This window comes from Gopherus flavomarginatus, chromosome 1 (assembly GCF_025201925.1).
Source record: "Gopherus flavomarginatus isolate rGopFla2 chromosome 1, rGopFla2.mat.asm, whole genome shotgun sequence".
NCBI lineage: Eukaryota > Metazoa > Chordata > Testudines > Testudinidae > Gopherus > Gopherus flavomarginatus.
The window spans coordinates 6,498,166-6,519,754 of NC_066617.1; the positions used below are offsets into that span (position 1 = coordinate 6,498,166).

Here is a 21,589-nt window from a genome sequence, read left to right on the forward strand (position 1 = left end):
CGTAGGACACAGTCTGTAAAAGGGTTGCCTTCACTCTCATAGTGTCATAAATTATAGATAGAATTACCCACCTCCTGCAGTTCGTATTGGGTTTTCCTGTAGAAGGAGACTGTTGGGTCACATCTGACACCAAATACAGGTTGGGCACTGTGGGACGCCTCTTGGAGGCCATTCACGGTGATATAACCAAGTGCAGTGTCTGCACTGACATTTCATTGATCTAACTGTGTCGCAAAACGCTCCATGCCTCTCGTCGAGGTGGTTTTATTTTGTTGGTGTGGCAGGAGAGTTAAATCAGCGGGAGGAGCGTTGTCGTATGTCACTCTCCACTGTTTTGTTGATGAATGCTGACTGTGTGGTGTAGACAAGGCCTGAATGACTTGGTTTTAGGGTACACTGCAAGTTCCTTGAAGCAGGGATTGTCTCTGCCTCTAAGAGTCCAGCCAAGCAGAACCGGGGTCTGTAGGGCTTTCAGTGACAAACGCTTCCACCCTGGCAGCCAAGGCGTAGCTGCGATCCATGCACTATAGGAGAATAAGCAACACAGGACGTGTCTCTTACAGAATACCCAATGACAGCACCACCGTGACCTCTGATTGCTCCAGGCGCATTATTTAGGCACAGAGGGAGTTCCAGGAAGCTGTCTCTGCAGCCTGGCGGTACCTGGCTCGGTGCTACAATGGACCTCATTCTTGTTCTCTGCTTCGGACTTTGGCTCCAATTCCTGGCTTTACTTCTCGTCACTGGTTCAACTCTGCGTCTAACCCCAGGCTTGGCTTCTGACGCCTGCTCCAGCCACTCAGCCTGACTGCTAGTCCTGCCCGATTGCCCACATCCCAGTCGTGACACTCTCAGTTTCACTACCCTGCACAGCTGGGATTCTGATCCTCATTCTTCTTGGAAGATAAATCATAATTATTTCTATCTGTCCCCAGATTTTTGTGGCCCCTTTCACTGCAAAACTCCACGGCAATAGAAAGAACTTCAAAAATAATCCTGAGGAGACATTCCCTGCAGTACCAGCAACTCCCATGGGCTCGGGCCAGAGAACCTGAGGGTGCAATCGACTAGAAATGGTGAAATGCAAAAAAGTAAACAAGTGGCATAAATAGTGTTGTCAATTAGATTTTAAAATGCCATTCTAGCAAACGACAGTGGTGCTGGTTCACACATTCAGTGGGTCTTGGCTTATGTGTATGATATTATTTTTTTAGCTGAGCAGTAATTATGGATCCCCCCCTCACTTTAATAGTGTGACATTAAAGTGAACAAAGTATATTCCAGACTCAGTCAGAGCTACCTAAACCCACCCATCATGTCTCATCCTCACCCTGGCTGCATTTTTTTCATTTACACTGTGAGCATGATTTTTAAACTTGGGCACCTAAGTGAGAGAGGAAGAATGCGCGTGTAATTAAGGAACTGGCCTGAGAATCGGGAGATCTGGAGTCCGTTCCTGGTTCTTCCACAGACTGTCTCCTTGGAGAAAGGCACATTTCTGTCCTTCCATTTCCCATCTGTAAAATGGGGATAATACTTCCTTACCCACAGGGGTGTAGTTAATTAATTCTTGTGAGGAACTTGGTGGTGGTAGAAAAACCTGTTAATAATAATTAATACCTTGCTCTTATATAGCAGTTTTCATCCATGGATCTCAAAGTGCTTTATAGAGGAGGTCAGGATCATTATCTACATGTTACAGATGGGGAAACTGAGGCTCAGAGTGGGGACATGACATGCGTAAGGTCACCCACAGGCCAGGAGCAGAGCTTGCAATAGAATCTAGGGTCTCCTGAGTCTCAGTCCAGTGCTTTCCACTAGGCCACGCTGCCCTAATCTAGTTAATTTAGGCATCTAGTTCCCATGTGTTTGCTCAAATGAGTTGATCGGCCCCGAGGTGCCCTTTTGAGAACTCAGGCACTGGAACTGGTAAGTGGGGGGCTCTGTCTCTAATTGCTAAGCCCTGCTTTCAAGCCTTTTTTTTGTGTCTTCCCCAATAGAACTGTACAGCTACACAGAGGAGCCGGAATTCACCATCAACAGAAAGTGCTTCGAAGAGGATTTTCAAACTCAAGGTATCCCAGTCCGGACTACTGCATCTCATGTGGCGAGACGGGTCCCAACCCTGCAAACCTGGCCTGATGAGGAGCCCTTACCTGGGTGAAGGGACCTCAGCGGGACTGCCAGACGGGAGAGGTGCTTCTCGTGCCAGTTCAGTTTTGCAGGGCTGGATCCGTATATTGCACCTTTAACTCAGGGTTTGAGTTGGGGTTGTGAGAATTGGGCCTATAAAATTACTTTCCCTGTGAGCCCAGCTGGAAGGAGTCAACAGAAGATCATCAGATGTCACAATAACTAAGGCTGCGTTTTAGTCATGGGTATTTTTACTAAAAGTCATGGACAGGTCATGGGCAGTAAACAAAACTTCACGGCCCGTGACCTGCCCATGATTTGTACTATCTACCCAAACTAATCCTTGGGCCGGGGACCCCCACTGGTGCTGGGGGAGGGGCCGGGGACCCCCACTGGTGCTGGGGTGGGGAGGGTGGGCAGCAACACGCTGCCTGGGACCCCGGCTGGCTCCGCGTGTCCCTGCATCTCCTAGAGGGAGGCCAAGGCCGGTGTGGGGCTCCATGCACAGCTCCCATTGGATGAGAGCTGTACCCAATGGGAGCTGCAGGGGCAGTGCCTGCAAGCAGGGACCCTTCACCTAGGTCAGGAGTTGCAGGGTCATGCTGGCCGCTTCCAGGGCGCCTCCCCTCCCCCAAGATAAGCGCTGCACCCCAGACCTGAGTCCCCCCCCATCCTCCCAACACACCCAAGCTGCTTCAGCTGGCCCAGGGGCTGCCAGAGTGTTCAGGTGGCCCCTTAGCCAGCCGCATTGGCTGCTGCAAAAGTCACGGAAAGTCCCCGAATCTGTGCCTGGTGTGACAAATGCACAGCCTTAACGATAACCTATCACAACAACTGTGGGTGGTGGCAGGAGCGCCGGAACGGGTGAGGAGGGGGCAAGGGGCCATGGCTATCCACTTTTCACCATGGGCCCTGCCCCTCTTTTCCCCCCCAAGGCCCCGCCCAGGTAAGAGCAGCCCATGGAGCTGTGGGGAGCTGCAGACCCTCAGCTGCCTGGGGTGGGGAGCCCCAGAGCAGCCCCTGGCCTGTGTCCCAAGCCCCCCTGCCCAGGGCAGATGGAGGGTCAGCAGCTTCCCAGCCAGCTGTTACCTCGGCCCAGCTCTGACTTTTAGAGGGGCAGGAGTGTGTCAAAGGAGGCGTGAGCTGTGTGCGGTCAGTCCTGAGTGGCTGGGGTTTGTGCAGAACGGCCATGCACACCTTGGAGGCAGGGATAAAGGGGAGAGCCGAAGCCCCACCACCTGGGGGCTTTCTGCCCCCCCCATGATTGCTCACTGGGGCACGGCTCCGGCTGTCGGCCTCGGGGTGGCAGCAGCAGCGCAGAAGTAAAGGGGGCCAAGTTGGCTGTAAAAAGTGATATCGACGAATCACCCCTGAATGACTCCAGACACACAGAGGGGCCCGATCAAATAAGCTGGAGAACGGCCGCACTAAAGATTGCCAGGTGCTCAGGTACTGTGGTAACAGGGGGATATAAGTACGGAAGGTTGCAACAGAGCAGACTAAACAAAGAGAAGCGTGCGCTGCTCTTGTCCGTGAGGAGCGTCCCAGCATCTTTGCCTCTACAGAAGATCCCAGCGCCTCTAAGGATCCCCTTGTTCTTCAGACATGAATTCTCACCGCTCCCCCGCTGACGTGGGTCTGTATCATCCTTGTTTCGCAGAGCGGGGGAACCTAACGAGCGAATTGCCCACTGTTACTCAATGAGTTGGAGGCAGTTGGGAACAGAAGCCTGACGCGCATTACTAGCGCTTCCCTACTGGCTAGTGACTGAGCGCGTGCTAATGCTTGAAACCCAGAACCGCTGCTGCCTGCGGAAGGCTTGTCTGGGCGGGAGTTTGTTGAGATGAAGCTGACAGGTTCTGTGACATACATGTGTGCTTTGCAGCGGGCGTTCCTGCAGCCTTGGTTTCCCTACACGACGGGGGAAGGAAGGGATCACGAGAGCGATGGCTGACTCAGCCTGCTGGGCTATTTCCCAGTGTCCCATGAGTTGGCTGTGTCCAACAGGAACAACATGTAGGGTGGCCGCTGCCGCATCCCCAGAACATCGGACATGCCGGTACTTCTGGGACCGGCGTGGGCCTGCCCCTGCTGGCGTGACCTCACACACACACTGTGCATGAGGTGGCTCTGCCCAGAAGAAGCCATTTTGAAGAGTGTGCCGTTCCGTCAGCATAACCACCCACACACGGTGCATGCGAGGTCATGCCCACGGGGAGGTGGAGTGGCATGCCCTTCAAAATGGTGTCCCCCAACCGTGATACCAGACTCTGGTTTAGTCTCTGTACCGGACGGGGGACAAAAGTGGACTGTCTGGCTTAAAACCAGATGAGTGGCCTCCTTGACGACATCATCCATCTGAAGGAGGGTGCTGGGAACTGCTCCAGTGCTCAGAAAAGTCCGTGTGCGTCTCCAGCACGCCAGTGATACTGGCCACTATTCCACTTGGCTTTCTTCCACCTGCTTCGACACCCATCCCTGTAGTATCTGAGAGAGGCTGGAACGGGCTCCGTGAAGGGACCAGCCCATTGGGGGGCCAAGATCTTGGCTCATCGTCCTCTCGTTTCCAGTGCAGGGCAAGAGATGGCCGGAGCTGGACCTAGCGCAGCAGAAGGCCTATGTGATGCGGTTGCTGGACGGGCTGGAGGTGGTCAACAGGGACAAGAGACTGAAAGCAGCACGAGCAGTCCTTTATTTGGCACAAGGTAACTGCCTGGGCCCAGCAGACGGCACCGCGCCAGGTGGCATATGCACTGTGGGTTTACTCGGAAAGGTTGGTTGTTCCTAAGGCCAGGAGGAACTGTTTTCTCCTCCACTGCTCTACGGGTCGACTCTCAAAGCCCTGCATTGTCTAAACGCTTAGTTCTCGTCAAGTTGGGGTGTAAATCTGCCTGGTGCTTGCCTGCCACGCGCTGTGTCCGTGTGGACCCGGCTACTGGATGCTAAAAGGTCCTACGTGTGCTTTGATCTGTCCCGCATTGAAATGGGAGTGGATCAAAGCACACTAGGAAACTGGGAGTTCATGACAGCAAGGGCCAAGCGGACACTTAGCGTGCGGCAGGCTAACGCGGGGTAGATTTCACCCCTGCTGGATGCAAATGGCATCTTCATTTACACCGGCCCTTACAGCACTTCAGCATTACCTGTCACCTTGGTAGGTTAGTGCCGGCCGAAGGCTGTTGTGCATCCAGACGCAGGGCTAATGTCAAGAAATGTTAAGAAATGACTCTCTTAGGAGACTGACTGGTTCATGGGCTTGGGAATAGAAACTGAAGACTTTAATCTCTAGGTCTGGATACAGCCAGGTACTTGGCACCTAGGTTCTGCAGCAATGGGGCATTAGAAATGCCTAGTGTGGAGGTTGCTGGAATAAATCCAGCCCAGGTCGGCAGGGACTAAGTTATCATCTGCAGGCTGCTTGAAAAGAGTCCCATAGGAGACCCTTTATGATCATGATTTACAGCAGGGTCCTTCATTGCCCAGCTGGGTGGGTCCTTGCTAAGCATCTCCCTTTCCCCCACACTTGGCTTCTCTCTCTCCCCTTCCTTCCTGTGTTTCCTTCTGTCCTTCCTCTTCTGTTTTCATGTTGTGCAGGTCAGCCAGGAGGTAACTGGATATTGTCAGTCTGATCTTCGGCACCAAGAGACCCTCACTTTCTGAGTCAATTTCTCTTCCCCTCCCCCCAAATCATGACCTACCTTAGACCAAATGGAAACTGGAGGTGTTTGCCCCCTGTTGAGGAAGGTTTCTTTGACTGGGCGTTGGCTCTTCGTGCACACAGATGTATTGTTGTGTGGTTATTTAAAATCAGCCATCTGGTGAAGGTGGACAGGGTGGGGTGAGCGGTTGGTTCTCAATGCAGTTCCTGGTGGATTGTTGTCAATCAGAAAGGCCGTCACCACGTTAGGCACCATTAGAGATACAGAATTTAAGCTCGGAAGGGACCAGATCATGTAGTCTGACCTCTCCCATTATACAGGGCACCAGCGCCAGCCAGCACCCTGGCACCAAACTCAACAAGTGAAGCCCAAACCAAGGTATTACAGCCCTCCGGAGACTAAATTAGAGTGCGCCACAAGTGGCGAGCAGGAGGAACCGAGGTGCGCTGGTGCCCAAGGCCCTGCAATGGCAGGGAATTGATTTCATGAGTCAGACCCAGATGATTCTGGCAAGCAACCCGCACCCGCTGCTGCAGAGAAAGTCGAACACTCCCACCCCCAAGGCCAGTCTCACTTGGGGGGAAATTCCCTCCCGACCCTGCATGTGGTGATCAGTTAGACCCTGAGCATGTTGGCTCCAGAATTGGAGAGAAGCCAGAGGTGGAATGGGGACTGAGCCCAAACTCCCCTCTCACTCCGATAAGTGGTCCCTCCGTATCAGGATGGAGGAAGCTTGCACGGTTGCTGCACCTGTTCGCCGTACTCCAGTCCGGTACCTTTCACCAGCACTGACTTCACCTTACTTCACACAGTTTGCTCCATCGGCCTCTCTGTTCCCCCAGGTGTATTTGGCGAGTGTGACGTGGAAGCGGAGGTCCTGCATTGGTCTCGGCACAATAACTTCCTGTTGTACGAGATGGGGACTTTCTCAGCCTTCCTGGAGCTTCTGAACATGGAGATGGAGTGAGAGGGTTTAGCGTTGTCTGATCTGCTCTTGTCTTTGTAATGCATCCATCCGCGGAATGTCCCTCTGTGGTTTCGGCTACTTGCTAATGACCATAACTGGAGTTTTGGTGGGGAGGCGGGGTGGGACAAAGGTGGTCTAATCACCAGAGCAATTCTCTCTGTGAGAGAGAGAGGGGGGGTTTAGTGTAGAAAGGACAATTTAGGGGTGGTTGCGGAATCTCCATCATTGGAAGGTTTTCAGAACAAGTTAGACAAACGCCTCTCAGGGATGGTCTAGTTATCACGTAGTCCCGCCTTGAGAGCAGGGGACTGGACTAGATGACCTCTCGAGGTCACTTCCAGTCCTACTCTTTTGTGATTCTGTGGCTATTCATAGTGTAAATGGGCCCTAAATGTGGCCTTGTCTGGTCTGAGTGGTGGAGTCTCTCTCCATCCTGAGCAGCCACTGACTGACTGGAGGTTTGACCGCGAACTCCTGTCCACCTCTTTCTTCACTGCAGCAACAGCCAGGCTTGCAGCAGTGCCCTGAGGAAACCAGCCATCTCCTTAGCGGATAGCACAGAGCTCAGGTAACCTGTCCTTTCCCCGCCCCCCCTTGTCCTCCACTCTAGAACCTGTCCGTCCGCCCTGGAGCGGGACGTGAGATGGGAAAGAGCTGTCAGGTCAGTGGGCACACCCAGCCCGTCTGTCCACTGCCTTGGCCAAGGCGCCAGGGAAATCACCAGGCGGCTTCTTTAAGCTTCAGAGCTCTTCAGGCTAAGTTCAGCGAGGGTGTCTGGTGACCCCGTGGCAGCTGCCCTGCAGAGAGAGGCAAGTGCTTTCAGCTCTCTGGGCCGGTGGAGTCTGGCATTGCTACTGCAGCGGCATGTTCAGCTCCTGGGAGGAAAGGGATGAAACCTTCAGTTGTCTTATGGCCCCTACTCCCTCTCTGAACTTGGAGGGGCATTGATGGACTCCTCAGAAGACTGTAGCAAGCCCTTTGCTGTGGGGAGGGTTGCCTGGATATGTTGTGTCTGAAGGAATAACTGGGGAGACATGATCAAACTGAGGGGGGTCAGGAACAGGCGGGTAAACCCATCATCTAAGGGAAAAGCAGTATCTCAGCTGAGAAAATGCCGTATGTTTTAGTTGTCCTTTCTATCCCCTTGCTGGCCCCGTGAGATCGTTCCAGGGCATCACCCTAACGCGGCGGGTCCCACGAGCGTCTGCCAGTTGCACCCCGAGCAGTTGCAGTGCAGCGGGATGGAAGGTCCAGCTTTAGAGACCTGCAGGTTCTGGCACAGGGGGGCAGATTGTGGAACAGTCGGGATTGTAATGGAGGGCCTGCCTGCTCGACTGCTGCCTGGCTGGATGGGCAGAGCGAAGGTCACTGGCTTGTTCCAGGAAAACCCCAGACTTTCTCTCCTCCTCCTGGACCTGCCTTAGTAGTGGAAGGGGCAGGATGGAGAGTCTGGGATTTCCCCCCAAATCCTACAGGCAGGGGCGACCTGTAGAGGAAATGCACCGTGGGTGGCCATGCGACCTGCCTGTCGTGACACCTTCTCTCCAGGGTGCTGCTGAGTGTCATGTACCTGATGGTGGAGAACATCCGTGTGGAGGCGGAGGCTGACCTGCACGAGTGGAAGAGCTCCCGGGAGACCTTCAGGACAGAGCTGAGTGAGTAGCTGCTGCCCTCTGAAGCGCAGTTTCTCTCTCACGCACAGCCATGTCTGGAGGGTGGGGAGGTGCAGCCCGCTCCACCGTCCCATGCTCTGAAGGCCTCGGAGCAGTAGCTGTAAAACCAGAGGGAACAAACCACCAGCAAATATAGTGGGATCCCCCTTATTCCACCAGCCCGAGGTCAAACCAAGTTTGGGCAAAGACTGTGGAGACTCTAGTGGTGGGTAGGGGGGATTGTTGGGGGCTAGTTACTGTCAGCACGTCGGCGAATAGAGTCCCTGACAGGACCTGCACGACATGCTAATAAACTCACTCCAGTGGCGAGAGCGTGGGGGACGGGGGAGCTTCTCTTTATTCCAAGCTTGTTTTGTTTCGGTCCCCTCTCTCGCAGGTTTTCCTGTGCACAGCGAAGAACCGTTTGCTCTGTTGCTCTTCACCATGGTGGCCAAGTTCTGCAGTGGGCACGCCCCCCACTTCCCCATGAAGAAGGTCCTGCTCCTGCTGTGGAAGGTGCTTCTGGTGAGTTCGATCTTTTTGCTTTCCAAGAATCTCCTGAATTGGGGAGGGACTTGTATATTGGGCGGCCGCCACCTGGGCTCTTTTTGCTAATTAATTCAGCCTTGTAGACGTCCCAGCATCAAAGTCTCATTGTCACTTAAAATGCATTTAATGCTGGATTGAAAAAGGCACTAGACAAGATACAAGAGAAAGCAACTTGCACTGCTCTGAGGGGATCTCCTGGTTTGAGTTACTTTCACCACCAGCTTTTGTAACACAGAAACTTCTGAGCAAGAAGGATCTGTGTTTGCCTAGCACGCCACAGGCCCATGAGCAACTGGCTGCATTGGGAGTTTATAAAGTATAAAGTTCACTGGAGTCACTGGATGAAGGGATGCGCCGGCTGTGACATTTGGAGCTTAGCGAAGCATTTGTCATAGCGTCTCAGGAAATCTTACTTGAAAAATTCAGTTTGGCTTGGGGACAATTTGAAATGCAAACTGGTCAAAGAATCAGACATGCAAGATTTTTTGTGAGATTTAAATATGGGCTGGAGAAGATTGTAGGAGTGGGGTACCACAGGGGTTTGTGTTAGGTCCAGGCTCATTAAATATCATCCATAAATATCTGGAAGAGGGAGTAAGTGACATGTTACCCAAAAGGATATGGAAATTCTGGGGAGGCTGGAGGCAACACAGCATCTAGAAATCTGGATGAGAAATAACATGAAATTGAATCTCAAAAAAGATATACTGGCACTAGAAAAGGTTCAGAGAAGAGCAACTAAAATGATTAGGGGTTTGGAACAGGTCCCATATGAGGAGAGATTAAAGAGGCTAGGACTTTTCAGCTTGGAAAAGAGGAGACTAAGGGGGGATATGATAGAGGTACACCTCTACCTCGATATAACGTGACCGGATATAAGACGAATTTGGATATAATGCGGTAAAGCAGTGCTCCGGGAGGCAGGGCTGCACACTCCAGTGGAGTTCACTATAAAAGCAAGTTCAATATAACGCGGTTTCACTTACATAAGATTTTTTGGCTCCTGAGGGCAGCATTATATTGAAGTAGAGGTGTCTATAAAATCATGAGTGATGTGGAGAAAGTGGATAAGGAAAAGTTATTTACTTATTCCCATAATACAAGAACTAGGGGTCACCAAATGAAATTAATGGGCAGCAGGTTTAAAACAAATAAAAGGAAGTTCTCATGCAGCGCACAGTCAACTTGTGGAACTCCTTACCTGAGGAGGTTGTGAAGGCTGGGACTATAACAGTGTTTAAAAGAGAACTGAATAAATTCCTCAAGGTTAAGTCCATTAATGGCTCTTATCCAGGATGGGTAAGGAATGGTGTCTCTAGCCTCTGTTTGTCAGAGGATGGAGATGGATGGCAGGAGAGAGATCACTTGATCATTGCCTGTTAGGTTCACACCCTCTGGGGCACTTGTGGAACTCCTTGCCTGAGGAGGTTGTGAAGGCTAGGACTATAACAGCGTTTAAAAGAAAACTGGATAAATTCATGGAGGTTAAGTCCATTAATGGCTATTAGCCAGGATGGGTAAGGAATGGTGTCCCTAGCCTCTGTTTGTTAGAGGATGGAGATGGATGGCAGGAGAGAGATCACTTGATCATTGCCTGTTAGGTTCACACCCTGTGGGACACCTGGCATTGGCCACTGTCGGTAGACAGATACTGGGCTGGATGGACCTTTGGTCTGACCCGGTACGGCCGTTCTTATGTATGTTCTTATAATGTGAAAAAAGGTCCGTGGGAAAGTAATTTGGAAACACCCATAATTAACTGAGAGGAAAATGCCTGTGAAGCAGAAATGCTCATATTTGATTTTCTAGGCCCAGAAAGGACCGTTAAGATCAGCCAGTCTGGGCTGTATAACGCTGACCAGAGAGTTTCCTCCAGCGGTGTTGGAAGATCACTGGGGATGATGGTGGATTTGCAGCTTGATAGGGAAATGAAAAAGGCCCTGCTGTGAGCTCTGGCTTTGGAGCCAGGAGGAAATAGTCCTCATCTTGCGTGGCTGCACCTAGATGATCTTCCTAGGAGAGGGAAGCTCTAGTCACGACAGTTAAGGGTGGGCACAAGCCTCCAGGTATTTGCGGGGTGCAAACCCCAAAGAGAGAAGAGAATCATTGAGGGTAGCACAAGAGGAGGTGATGCTACGTCTAGACTGCGAGCTGGGGGCGTGATTTCCCCTGTATTTCCGCACACGCTGGAAGTAGGCGTCCTTACGCCAGGGCAGGTGTAAATAGCAGTGTAGCTGCGCTTGCGCGGGAAGCGGCCTCAGAGGCCAGACTGAGCTGTGCTGAGAATGTCCCTGCTGGTTTCTGGGGGAGTGTGAGGAACGGCTCATTTTCCCTTCTTTCTCTTCTACGCCTGGCCTGCCGGCCCGCAGTTCACCCTGGGGGGATTCGAGGCCCTCCAGGCCATGAAAACGAAGACGCGGGAGGAGCTGGGCCTGCCACCTCTCCCAGAGGACAGCATCCAAGTCGTGCGCCGCATGCGGGCTGCATCACCTCCCACCTACACCATCGAACTCCTGGACCAGCAGTCGTCGAAACGCGGGCACCGGAGCAGGCGGGTAAGAGCTAGCGAGGCCGCTCTGGGAGGCAGCGCGTGGCGTGGCATTTCTCCAGAAGGGAACTTCCGTCCGACAGGTTCAGTAGCGCCCTTCTCTTTGCTCGATTCCCAGCGGGGCGGGGGTGTTTGCTAGTCATGTCCTGGAGATGGCGTGTTTGATCTCTCATTAAGAAAAGGAGAGCGCATCCCAGACGTCTGATCCCCAGTACGAGGAGCGAAGCACAACGTACTGAACTACTGACCGCAAACCAGGGCTCTCCTCCAGTTCAGCTCATGCATTATGCTCAGCGGTTCCATAGTTTGCAGGAAAATAATTGGATTCAAAGGAAGTGCTGGAAGGTATCCTGCCCCCTCCGGGGCGGGCAGCAAATCCAGCAGCCGGGGGCTCCACTTTGAAGGTTGCTTCGTCTAGGCTGAGATGCCAAATAAAGAGACGAGGCCAAATGATGGACGTCCTCTCTCAAGAGAAACTTCAGTATTTAGCCCATGCAGCTTCCTGACCCCTAGGGAAGTGGAGCCTGAGGGTTGGTAAGATCCTTCCTCCTACCCACTGATTTCTCCTCTGTTTCCACGTGTGACAGCCCCTGGTGAAGCAAGACAGCCTGGACATCTATAACGAGAGGGACCCTTTCAAGAACGATGAGGCTGGAGTGGATGAAGAGGAAAATGATGACGTAGACAGCGGGATTGAGGGGGAGCTGGACCTGATGGAGCGGGATGCGATCGTCCAGGCTGGGCCAGCTCAGCGTCCACCCATTGAGCGGGTGTCCTTCCCCAAAGGGCTTCCATGGGCTCCCAAAGTCAGGTATAGCCATCTCATTTCATTGCCGCTCACCCCTGCCCCAACTCCCCTTATGTTGCACTGAGTCATGGGTGGAATGCTTGCCTGAAAAGACTTCACTGTTTTCCCTACGTTGCCTGTCTTATACCACCTTTGGCTGGGATCTCCCAAAACTTTACAAGCCAAGTAACATCAAATCAGATCCATAGTGGGGTGGGAAGCCGGCCACTGTGGAAATCCCAGGTGTTGCAGGAAGTAGGGTTGGTTCTTCTGTAGTACTCCATGTCCTTCTTACAGATCGGGGATGAAGGTCAGCGTTACTAGCCAGTATTGATAGCTGAGTACTTCCCCAGTTGTGGCTTTAGGGAACTAGCCTTGAGAGCTGTTCAATGAAATCACCTCTCGCCAGTTACGTAGCGAGTCTTTTACCTGCCTGGATGGTGAGCGTCCTCCAGTGGCTTCACTCTGATCTGGGAGCTCAGAGAACCTCCACTGTAGGTCTGGGGTGGGTAGGGAGACTAGATGTCCCAATTTTATAGGGACAGTCCCAATTTTGGGGGTCTTTTTTTATTTTTTTTAATATAGGCTCCTATTATCCCCACCCCCGTCCCTATTTTTCACACTTGCTGTCTGGTCACCTTAGGAGTGGGGGACATGTCTCTCTCTAGAGCTCAGAGGGGTAGCCGTGTTAGTCTGTATCAGCAAAAACAACGAGGAGTCCTTGTGGCACCTTAGAGACTAACAAATTTATTTGGGCATAAGCTTTCGTGGGCTAGAACCCACTTCATCAGATGCATGGAGTAGAAAATACAGTAGCAGGTATATATACATAGTACATGAAAAGATGGGAGTTGCCTTACCAAGTGGTGGCTCAGGCTAACGAGACAATTCAATTAACAGTAGGATACTGAGGGAGGAAGAATGACTTTTGTAGTGGTAATGAGGGTGGCCCATTTCAAACAGTTGACAAGAAGGTGTGAGTAACAGTAAGGGGAACTTAGTATTGGGGAAATGAGTTTCTGTAACGATACTGGATCTGATACTGATCCATGAGTTGTGTTACGCTTCGTGGCTGAGATCCTGAGCCCACTGAAGTCACCATGAGATTGGCCATTGACTTCGGTAGAGGCAGGATTTGACCTGGACTTTAAAACGCAGGAGGCCACGTACTTCTCTAGGTTGGGAGCAGTGCAAGGGTTAAAGTTGATCAGCTGGGATAGATGAAGCTGCAGCCAGGCCTGTTCACTGCACTGCTCGTTACAATGGGCAAGACCCTGTTTCCCATGGAGCTCTGACATCTCTGTCTCTGCAATACTGCGGAGCCCTGTGGTTATTCTGTCACCCTGCAAGTTACGGGACTTTTATTTAGAATGTGGAATGCAGCTGGGTTCGTTTCGCTTCTCACAGCTTCTCCTGGTCATACAAATTCCCCTGATGGCCTTAAGCTACCAGTTCTAGGGAAGGATGCACAAGGCAGAACAGCACCAGCTTGCTCGCCGACGCCTGTAGTGCTTGGAAGGCCAATGGGGTGGACTGCAGATGGCCCCTGATGACTGCAGGGAGCAGAGCGGTTGAATAAGAAGGGGCTGGCTTTACAGAGTCGCTTTCTCAACTATACCCACATGTTAAATGACTCTAGAGGTTTAGAATAAGTCCAGCTCATCTTGTTTCTATTGCTCCTGACGGCTAGTTGGCTGGAGCAATGCACCTGTTTGCCAGGTGGCAGTAACGCCTCCACTAAGCGATACTGCAGGGTTGGATGTTACATGCTGTGGGGCTGGTGTTTCGCTTCCAAGCAAATGTGATACTGATAGGATGTGTGTGTGTTTTCCCCCTCTCCCTGGTTGTTTCTCCTGCCGCTTTATCAGACAGAAGGACATTGAGCATTTCCTGGAGGCAAGTAGGAACAAATTCATTGGATTCACCCTCGGACAGTGAGTATTGGGCATCTGGGAGAATAGAGTTGGTTTGGCTTTTGCCAGCAAGCAGTCTGTCCCCTGATCTGCCGTCATTGCGATGTTCGCTGGCTGCTGGGAGGTGCTAGCCCTCAGCTTTCGGGAGGCAGCTGGCATGCTGAATGCTTAGGAGGCTGCATGGCCGTTCTCAGTCTGTATCGGGGCCACGTTGCAATGTAAAACCATGTTCTAATGGACAGTGCTCGCTCCAAAAAGCTTATGGTCTAATGAAAAACAGAGCCAGTTTGGAGAACCGGACACTTCATGCAAGCCAAGCGGTCAGGGTGATAGCTGGCCCGGGTCGTCTTATTCCACAGATCTGATTGTTTGCGTTATAAATTTGCCTTTTGATGAGAGGAGGAGGAGAGTCAGGAGGTGGGGAGCATAGGGAGGGGGATGGGCAATGGGAGTTGTGGCTGGTGCAGATTCCTTAATCCAGAAAAATATCTGCGTATGTTGTGGCATCAGCGTGGGAAGGGGCTGGTAGCTGCTGGTGCGGCCGCAGAAGGTCTGCCAGGAAAGAGGCCACCTTGGGAACTCCTGCAGCTGATTCTAGCTGCGTTCGCTGCATGGTGATGAAGGCGGCTGGAGCTCAGTCTGGTCCAGGGTGAAAGCGGGACTGGGGAGGTGGGAGGGAGCCGACAAGTCCTGCACTGATGCCTGGTATTGCTGGGAGCTAGTTGTATCTTGCAGGCCGTGGATGGCCTGGGAGACCTTCAGAGAACAACCAGACACTGCAGGGAGGAATGTTGGTGGTTCAGTGAGCACTCTTCTCTCTGGGTCAGGAACAAACCTGTGCCCTTTGGAGCAGAGCTGGAAAGCGCTGGCTGCCGACCTTCCCTTTCTGTGTAGCTGTGGTCACAGGGCAGAGTATCAGAGTTCAGGATTTCACCTTGTGCCTTTTGTTGCATGTCCTAGGAGCATCAGCCCCTCCAGCGGTGCAGAGATGGAGGGAAAGGGGGTGGGTGTTCGTGGCATTTAGACATTGAGTTCCTGGGACATCTGGGTTTCATTTGTCTGACAGCAAACTGCCTGTCTTACTTCTGGTCTAAATCTGACAGGCAAAGTGTCCGTTCCAGATCTTCCTTTCGGGCTTGTATCGATCTTCTTCTTTCTTCCCCTCCCGCAGGGACACGGATACCTTAGTAGGGTTGCCCCGGCCCATCCATGAAAGCGTGAAGACTCTAAAGCAGGTAATGCAGTGGCTCTGTGCCTTAAACATCTGCAGTTGTTCTGGTCTGTGGGACCTTGATATAGGGGATGGCTTGTCTGATATCTTGAATTGCTAGAATGCCACTGGCTCTTACACCTGGCAGCACTGGGATGCAGCCACCTCTGGGGTGGGAAATCTTTGGCCAGGATCACCAATGCAAAAGAGAAGGTCCATGCACACGCAGAGCAGGTGGGAAGTCTGGCTTAGCGTCTCGTGCATTCAAACTTTGCAGCTCTATCTGCTTGCCTTGGGAGGCTGACAGACTGAGCCAGCCCTGTGGGGGGCGGGATTTGAACTTGGTTGCACTAGGGAGTGGAGGTATTCTCACCTTGGACCGCTAACCCATCCTGTGTGGCTAGAATTGCTTCCCCAATAGAGTTCCCATTACTCCTGAAGCCTGAACCCACCCCCATGCCCTATACTTATACCCCCGTTCAAGCACCCCCCAGAAAAAAAATGGTTGCTCAGCACTCACCAGCTGCAGCTGTTTAGGTGGGGCCACCAGATCAGCTGTTTGGCAGCTGGCAGGAGGTACTTGGGGGAGGGGAGAGAGCAGCAAGTGGTGGGTGGGTAGGGGATCTTGGGAAGGGGTGAAGCATGGGCGGGTAGAGGTGTGGAGGAGCGGAGCATGGATGAATAGAGGTGGAGTGGGGGCGGAGCATGGGAGGAAGTGGTGGGGCGGGGCCTTTGGGTGGAGCGGGGTTGCAGCACCCATCGGGAAAAATAAAAGTTAGCCCCTGTGCCCCATCCATATTGCTTTCCAGCACCTGGCTGAAGAAGACCAGATACAAGAAACTAAAGAGAAGGATACTCTCCCCACCCACCCCTTTTCAATCGGCCCTCTGGGTCTGTTAACAGTCTGTCCCTGACTGGGGCCTCTGGCTACTCTTGCAATATAGATAAGTGATGAAGTTGGAGGATGTACCATTTGCAGTCATTAAATCTGCCCTGGAATCTTTTCGAAGCGTTAGGGTTGTTAACCCTGGTGTTGGCCAAGCTAAGCTTGCCCTGCAGTTGCATTTGGATGGTGCAGCAGACTTTGTCTCTTCTTCTTCACCGATGTTGTGGTGCACTGTTAAGCCCTTGCTGGGTTGTGCTCCAGAGGATGCTGCATTTCAGTACTGGTTGAAGTGATTTCTGCATGGGTAGTTTGTAAAGCACGTCACAGCCAGAGGAGTATCCCATGTAGGGATGAATTCTCACACCTCTGTGAAGATCTTTTCTGGTGGGATCTGTAAATCTCACCCTACTCTATCTGAACAGGAGAGAGAGATCAGCCTGTTTTTCATTGCCTAGCGTGTTCCTTCCCTTTCAGTCCTGGTGTTACTCTGCCTCTCTGGTTTGTGTTTCTCCAGCACAAGTATGTCTCTATCTCAGATGTTCAGATCAAAAACGAAGAGGAGCTGGAGAAGTGTCCCATGTCACTGGTAAGGAACCAGTACCCTCCATAGCTAGACTGTGTGTCTGAAGGAGCAGTATCTAAGGAGTGTCTCATTGTAGAGAGTTACCATGGCATGCTGATTGTTCTGTGTGTCTCCACGGAGGGCTTCAGTGGAGATACCCAAGTAGAATGGAAATAGGTTGAGTATAGAAAGTGGCACCTCTCTCTCCATTTGCTAGGACCGTGTGAGCTGCGTCTAAGTTACATGTAACAGAACAGAGCAACCTCTTTCTGAAACAGGTACCAGCGTTGATACACAGGTACAGACTGCAAGGACTACAGGTCCCAAAATGCATTGCTCCACCTTGAGCCGAGTGGGTGGGGTCATACAAGGTGGAGCATTGCATGCTGGTACTTGTAGTCATTGGAGGCTACATGTTTGCATTAAAGATGACGGCTGTGTCATCAAATGCCATAGGTTTGCTTTGAATCTCAGGACACACATTGGCCTCCCCTTCCCTAAGGCAACAGCATTCTTGGGCTTGGATCCAGGTTGTATTTGTCCCAGCAGCAGTGCTGAAAAGCCAGGCAGCGTCCTGATACAGATGTGGTGCTGCTCCACCTCGAACGGGGTGGGGGTGGGAGGACGTGTGTGGCATACCTCAGTGATTGAGTGACAGCTCTGTTCCTTCCTTCCGTATCTGTCTGCCTGCCAGGGGGAGGAGGAAGTTCAGGAGACCCCCTGTGAGATGCTCTATCGGGCAATGTTATACAACCTCCCCCAGTATATGGTAAGTCTGTATTTTTCGTGAGCTCACCACTGGTGCTGGACTGAACACCCTGGAGACTCAGATCATTAGTGCAGGCTTCCTTCTGACTATGGTTCAGCCCTGACGTGGTGGAGCGATCTGCAGGATAAGAGGGAGTTCAGCTTCATTGGCCCACCCAACCCTTGTCCTCTCTGCTGAGACCATCACAGGATAACAAGCCTTGTGGGTGGGGGGAGGCAGTAGATGTGGTATATCTTAACTTTAGTAAGGCTTTTGATATTGTCTCGCATGATCTTCTCATAAACAAACTAGGGAAATAAAACCTAGGTGGAGCTTCTATAAGGTGAGTGCAGAACTGGTTGGAAAATTGTGCCCAGAGAGTAGTTATCAGTGGTTCACAGTCAAGCTAGAAGGGCATATTGAGTGGGGTCCCACAGAGATAGGGTGACCAGACAGCAAACATGAAAAATCAGGACGGGGTGGGGGATAATAGGAGCCTATACAAGAAAAAGACACAAAAATTGGGACCGCCCCTTTAAAATCGGGACATCAGGTCACCCTACGCAGGGCTTAGTTCTGGGTGCGGTTCTCTTTAATATCTTCATCAATGATTTAGATAATGGCAGACAGAGTACACTTATAATGTTTGCTGGCAGTATGAAGCTGGGAGGGGTTGCAAGGGTTTTGGAAGACAGGATTAAAATTCAAAATGTTCTGGGCAAATTGGAGAAATGGTCTGAAGTAATTGGAATAAATTCAATAGGGACAAATGCAAAGTCTTCCACCTAGGAAGGAACAATCAGTTGCACACATACAAAATGGGGAATGACTGCCTAGGAAGGAGCACTGCAGAAAGGGATCTGGGGGTTATTTAGATCACAAGCTAAATATGAGTCAACAGTGTAACGCTGGTGCAAAGAAAGCAAACATCATTCTGGGATGTATTGGCAGGGGTGTTGTAAGCAGGACACGAGAAATCATTCTTCCGCTCTACTCTGCACTTGATATGGCCTCAGCTAGAGTATTGTGTCCAGTTCTGGGCCCCACATTTCAGGAAAGATGTGGACAAATTGAAGAACCAAAATGATTAAAGGACTAGAAAACATGACTTATGAGTGAAGATGGAAAAAATTGGGTTTGTTTAGTCTGGAAAAGATGGGGCATAAGTTTTCAAGTACATAAAAGGTTGTTAGAAGGAGAAGGGAGAAAAAATGTTTTTCTTAACCTCTGAGGATAGGACAAGAAGCAATGGGCTTAAATTGCAGCAAGGGAGGTTTTAGGTTGGACCTTAGGAAAAACTTCCTAACTGTCAGGGTGGTTAAGCACTGGGATGAATTGTCTAGGGAGGTTGTGGAATCTCCATCGTTGGAGATTTTCAAGAGCAGGTTAGACAAACATCTGTCAGGGATGGTCTAGACAATACTTATTCCTGCCATGGGGACTGGACTAGGTGACGTCTCGAGGTCCCTTCCAGTTAATGCCAGTGTGGTGTTGGGTCTGTGATGGGGACCCCTGTCTTGCTAGGAACTGAACTCCAAACCACCAGCTTGCTTCAGATGGGCCAACAAACAGCTTGGTGACCACTATGAGTCACCACCTGGCTGAGTTCGAACAGGCAACCCAACGGTGAAAGGGTCAGTATGCCACTCCCAATTCCCAGAGTCAAACTGCCCACCTTGTGGGACATCTACTTACAGCTCTGCTGTAGGCTTCGCTTCTCCCATTAGTTTCATGAGTAGCTCAGCGTGTGTCCTGCACATAACCTGGGACCAACGCTGGCTCCAGGCTGCAGCCCCGTCACGCGAGCGAAAATGGGTTCCCTCCTCCGCCTTGTTTGTTTGTACACTGGCCTCTAGTGCCTGCTTTTTCTAGATGTATTTGGGGGCTGGGGGGATTCCTCTCCCTCTTCAGATTGCTTTGCTGAAGATTCTCCTGGCTGCAGCGCCCACTTCCAAAGCCAAGACCGACTCCATCAACATCCTGGCGGACGTGTTGCCCGAGGAGATGCCGTAAGTGCGTGGGTGGGTGACAGGCAGCTGAGTGCTGGCTGTTTCAGCAGCAGCACGGTCTCCCGGCTGATGTGGGTAATGCAGCAATTTCCCATTTCTGGGATGGCAGAATCCACGTGTCCCTTTGGAGATGCAGGTTTCTGTTTCCATGGGAAAAAGGGATCCATGTGAGTGAATGGTTTTTCCTGGATCTCTGAGCCTTTCAGAGCGGCAGGCTGTACCAGACCAGTCCTCATGCTCTGTTAGCATGAATGGCCGTGACCCCAGTTGATCTCTCCCGGGAGTGACCCAGGCTTGTTCAGCTGTCTCAGTAGAGCTCTTGTGGCCAGAATGCAGCAGAAAAGAAAAGGTTGCTAATGGCCAGATGTCAGAATTAAACCAGCCAGTACAAGGAGTAAAGCTTTACTGCTCTGGGAGAGCCCTTTTCGTTTTTCTTCAACTCCTGCAACAAGCTCCACCCTAGACTTTCCTTGTGCAGCGTAATCAGTCCCTTCTGTGACCCACTATGGTGCCCCTAGGCAGGACGAGTTGGGAGCAGGAGACCCAGGGATAAGCACAGGGTCCTGTCTGGGTGGCAGGTTTGGTGAAGAATCCCCTTCATATAGAGCTCGTGCAGATGAATAGAAACCAGTCAGAACGAAAATCCTATCCCAGTAATGCTCCTTGTACATGGATCCATCCCTCCCTTTCTCCTTCTGCACCAGCATCACGGTTCTTCAGAGCATGAAATTGGGGGTCGATGTGAACAGACACAAAGAGATCATTGTGAAGAGCATTTCTGCCTCGCTGCTGCTGCTGCTGAAGCATTTCAAACTCAACCACATCTACCAGGTGAGCTTTGAGAAGGCAGATGTGTTCAGGGTAGTGTTTCCTGAAAGAGATCCCCTCGGCACCTCGCCTGGAGAGCAACTGCGGCCTGGTCTACTGCAGTGGTGACCTTTAGCCCCAGGGTGTATCCCCTGTGGGTCACTTCTGCAAGGTTGTGTCTGCAGTTCCCTTGTAAACCTCCGCGTGACTATTTCACAGTGGCTGAAACTTGGCTACACCCGTATTCAGCCTGAAGGGAAGACTTTTCTTTCCCCCTGCCAGGAGTAGGAAGGGGATGGGGACAAGCCTAACCCTAACCCCGCTGAGGCCTTGTCTAACCTACAGGTAGTTAAGGTATCTAAAGAGTTAGAGACTTTCACCTTTGCGTCCTAACACAGTTTGATTCAGCCTGAGTCTAAACCGGATCAAACGGTTTTGTGACCATGCTAAAAGGTTCCTTTATTAACAATGGCTGACTAAACACTACATTGAGCTGTATCCTCGGCCCAGTACTGCAGCCACTTTGCATGCCGAATGCCCATTTGACATTCATACGCTACTTTTTATGATCTCCAGCTGCAGTGGGACCCTCATGACCCCTTATGTGTTTGCTTCTTGCTACCTTCAGCATTGGAGGGCGTTCTCATATTTTCCCCCTTTATTATGGCATGAGGGTGCATGAGTAATGGTCTCAAGTTGCAGTGGGGGAGGTTTAGGTTGGATATTGGGAAACACTATTTCACTAGGAGGGTGGTGAAGCACTGGAATGGGTTACCTAGGGAGGTGGTGGAATCTCCTTCCTTAGCGGTTTTTAAGGTCAGGCTTGACAAAGCCCTGGCTGGGATGATTTAGTTGGGGATTGGTCCTGCTTTGAGCAGGGGGTTGGGCTAGATGACTTCCTGAGTTCCTTCCGACCCTGATATTCTGTGATCCAGCAGGTAGTGCAAAGAAATGGGGCTCCTAGGTTCTGATCATGTTTCTTGTTTAACCCTGGGTGAGACATTAAAGTGCCTTTTGCATCAGTCACCTGTGCTGGAAAACAGAGCAAAAAAAGCAGGAACCTCCCAGCGATCCAGCTGCTATTGCAGAGCTAAGACTGCTAGGGCAATAAACTACATTTCAAGCAGAACAAACCAGATTTACGTCGTGGCTCTAGTTT

At 51.4% G+C, this 21,589-nt stretch overlaps 2 protein-coding genes across 5 annotated transcripts in view; one reads left to right on the forward strand and one right to left on the reverse strand.

Moving 5' to 3' along the window:
• The window catches only part of LOC127043168 (troponin T, cardiac muscle-like), a 255,113-nt gene that overhangs the window by 156,946 nt on the left and 76,578 nt on the right, over window positions 1-21,589 (reverse strand). The window lies entirely within an intron of this gene.
• Window positions 1-21,589, forward strand: part of STRIP2 (striatin interacting protein 2) — a 93,779-nt gene that overhangs the window by 15,352 nt on the left and 56,838 nt on the right. For all 4 annotated transcript variants that reach the window (XR_007772141.1, XR_007772142.1, XM_050936848.1 and 1 more), the window contains exons 3-16: window positions 2,001-2,075; window positions 4,704-4,838; window positions 6,635-6,755; window positions 7,259-7,327; window positions 8,308-8,414; window positions 8,809-8,936; window positions 11,330-11,515; window positions 12,096-12,319; window positions 14,164-14,229; window positions 15,380-15,443; window positions 16,819-16,890; window positions 17,561-17,635; window positions 19,526-19,623; window positions 20,328-20,454. Coding sequence is in view for 2 of the 4 variants with exons in the window: in XM_050936848.1 (XP_050792805.1) it covers window positions 2,001-2,075; window positions 4,704-4,838; window positions 6,635-6,755; window positions 7,259-7,327; window positions 8,308-8,414; window positions 8,809-8,936; window positions 11,330-11,515; window positions 12,096-12,319; window positions 14,164-14,229; window positions 15,380-15,443; window positions 16,819-16,890; window positions 17,561-17,635; window positions 19,526-19,623; window positions 20,328-20,454 (1,547 nt within the window). In the remaining 2 variants the exon portion in view is untranslated. The remainder of the gene's footprint in view (window positions 1-2,000; window positions 2,076-4,703; window positions 4,839-6,634; window positions 6,756-7,258; window positions 7,328-8,307; window positions 8,415-8,808; window positions 8,937-11,329; window positions 11,516-12,095; window positions 12,320-14,163; window positions 14,230-15,379; window positions 15,444-16,818; window positions 16,891-17,560; window positions 17,636-19,525; window positions 19,624-20,327; window positions 20,455-21,589) is intronic.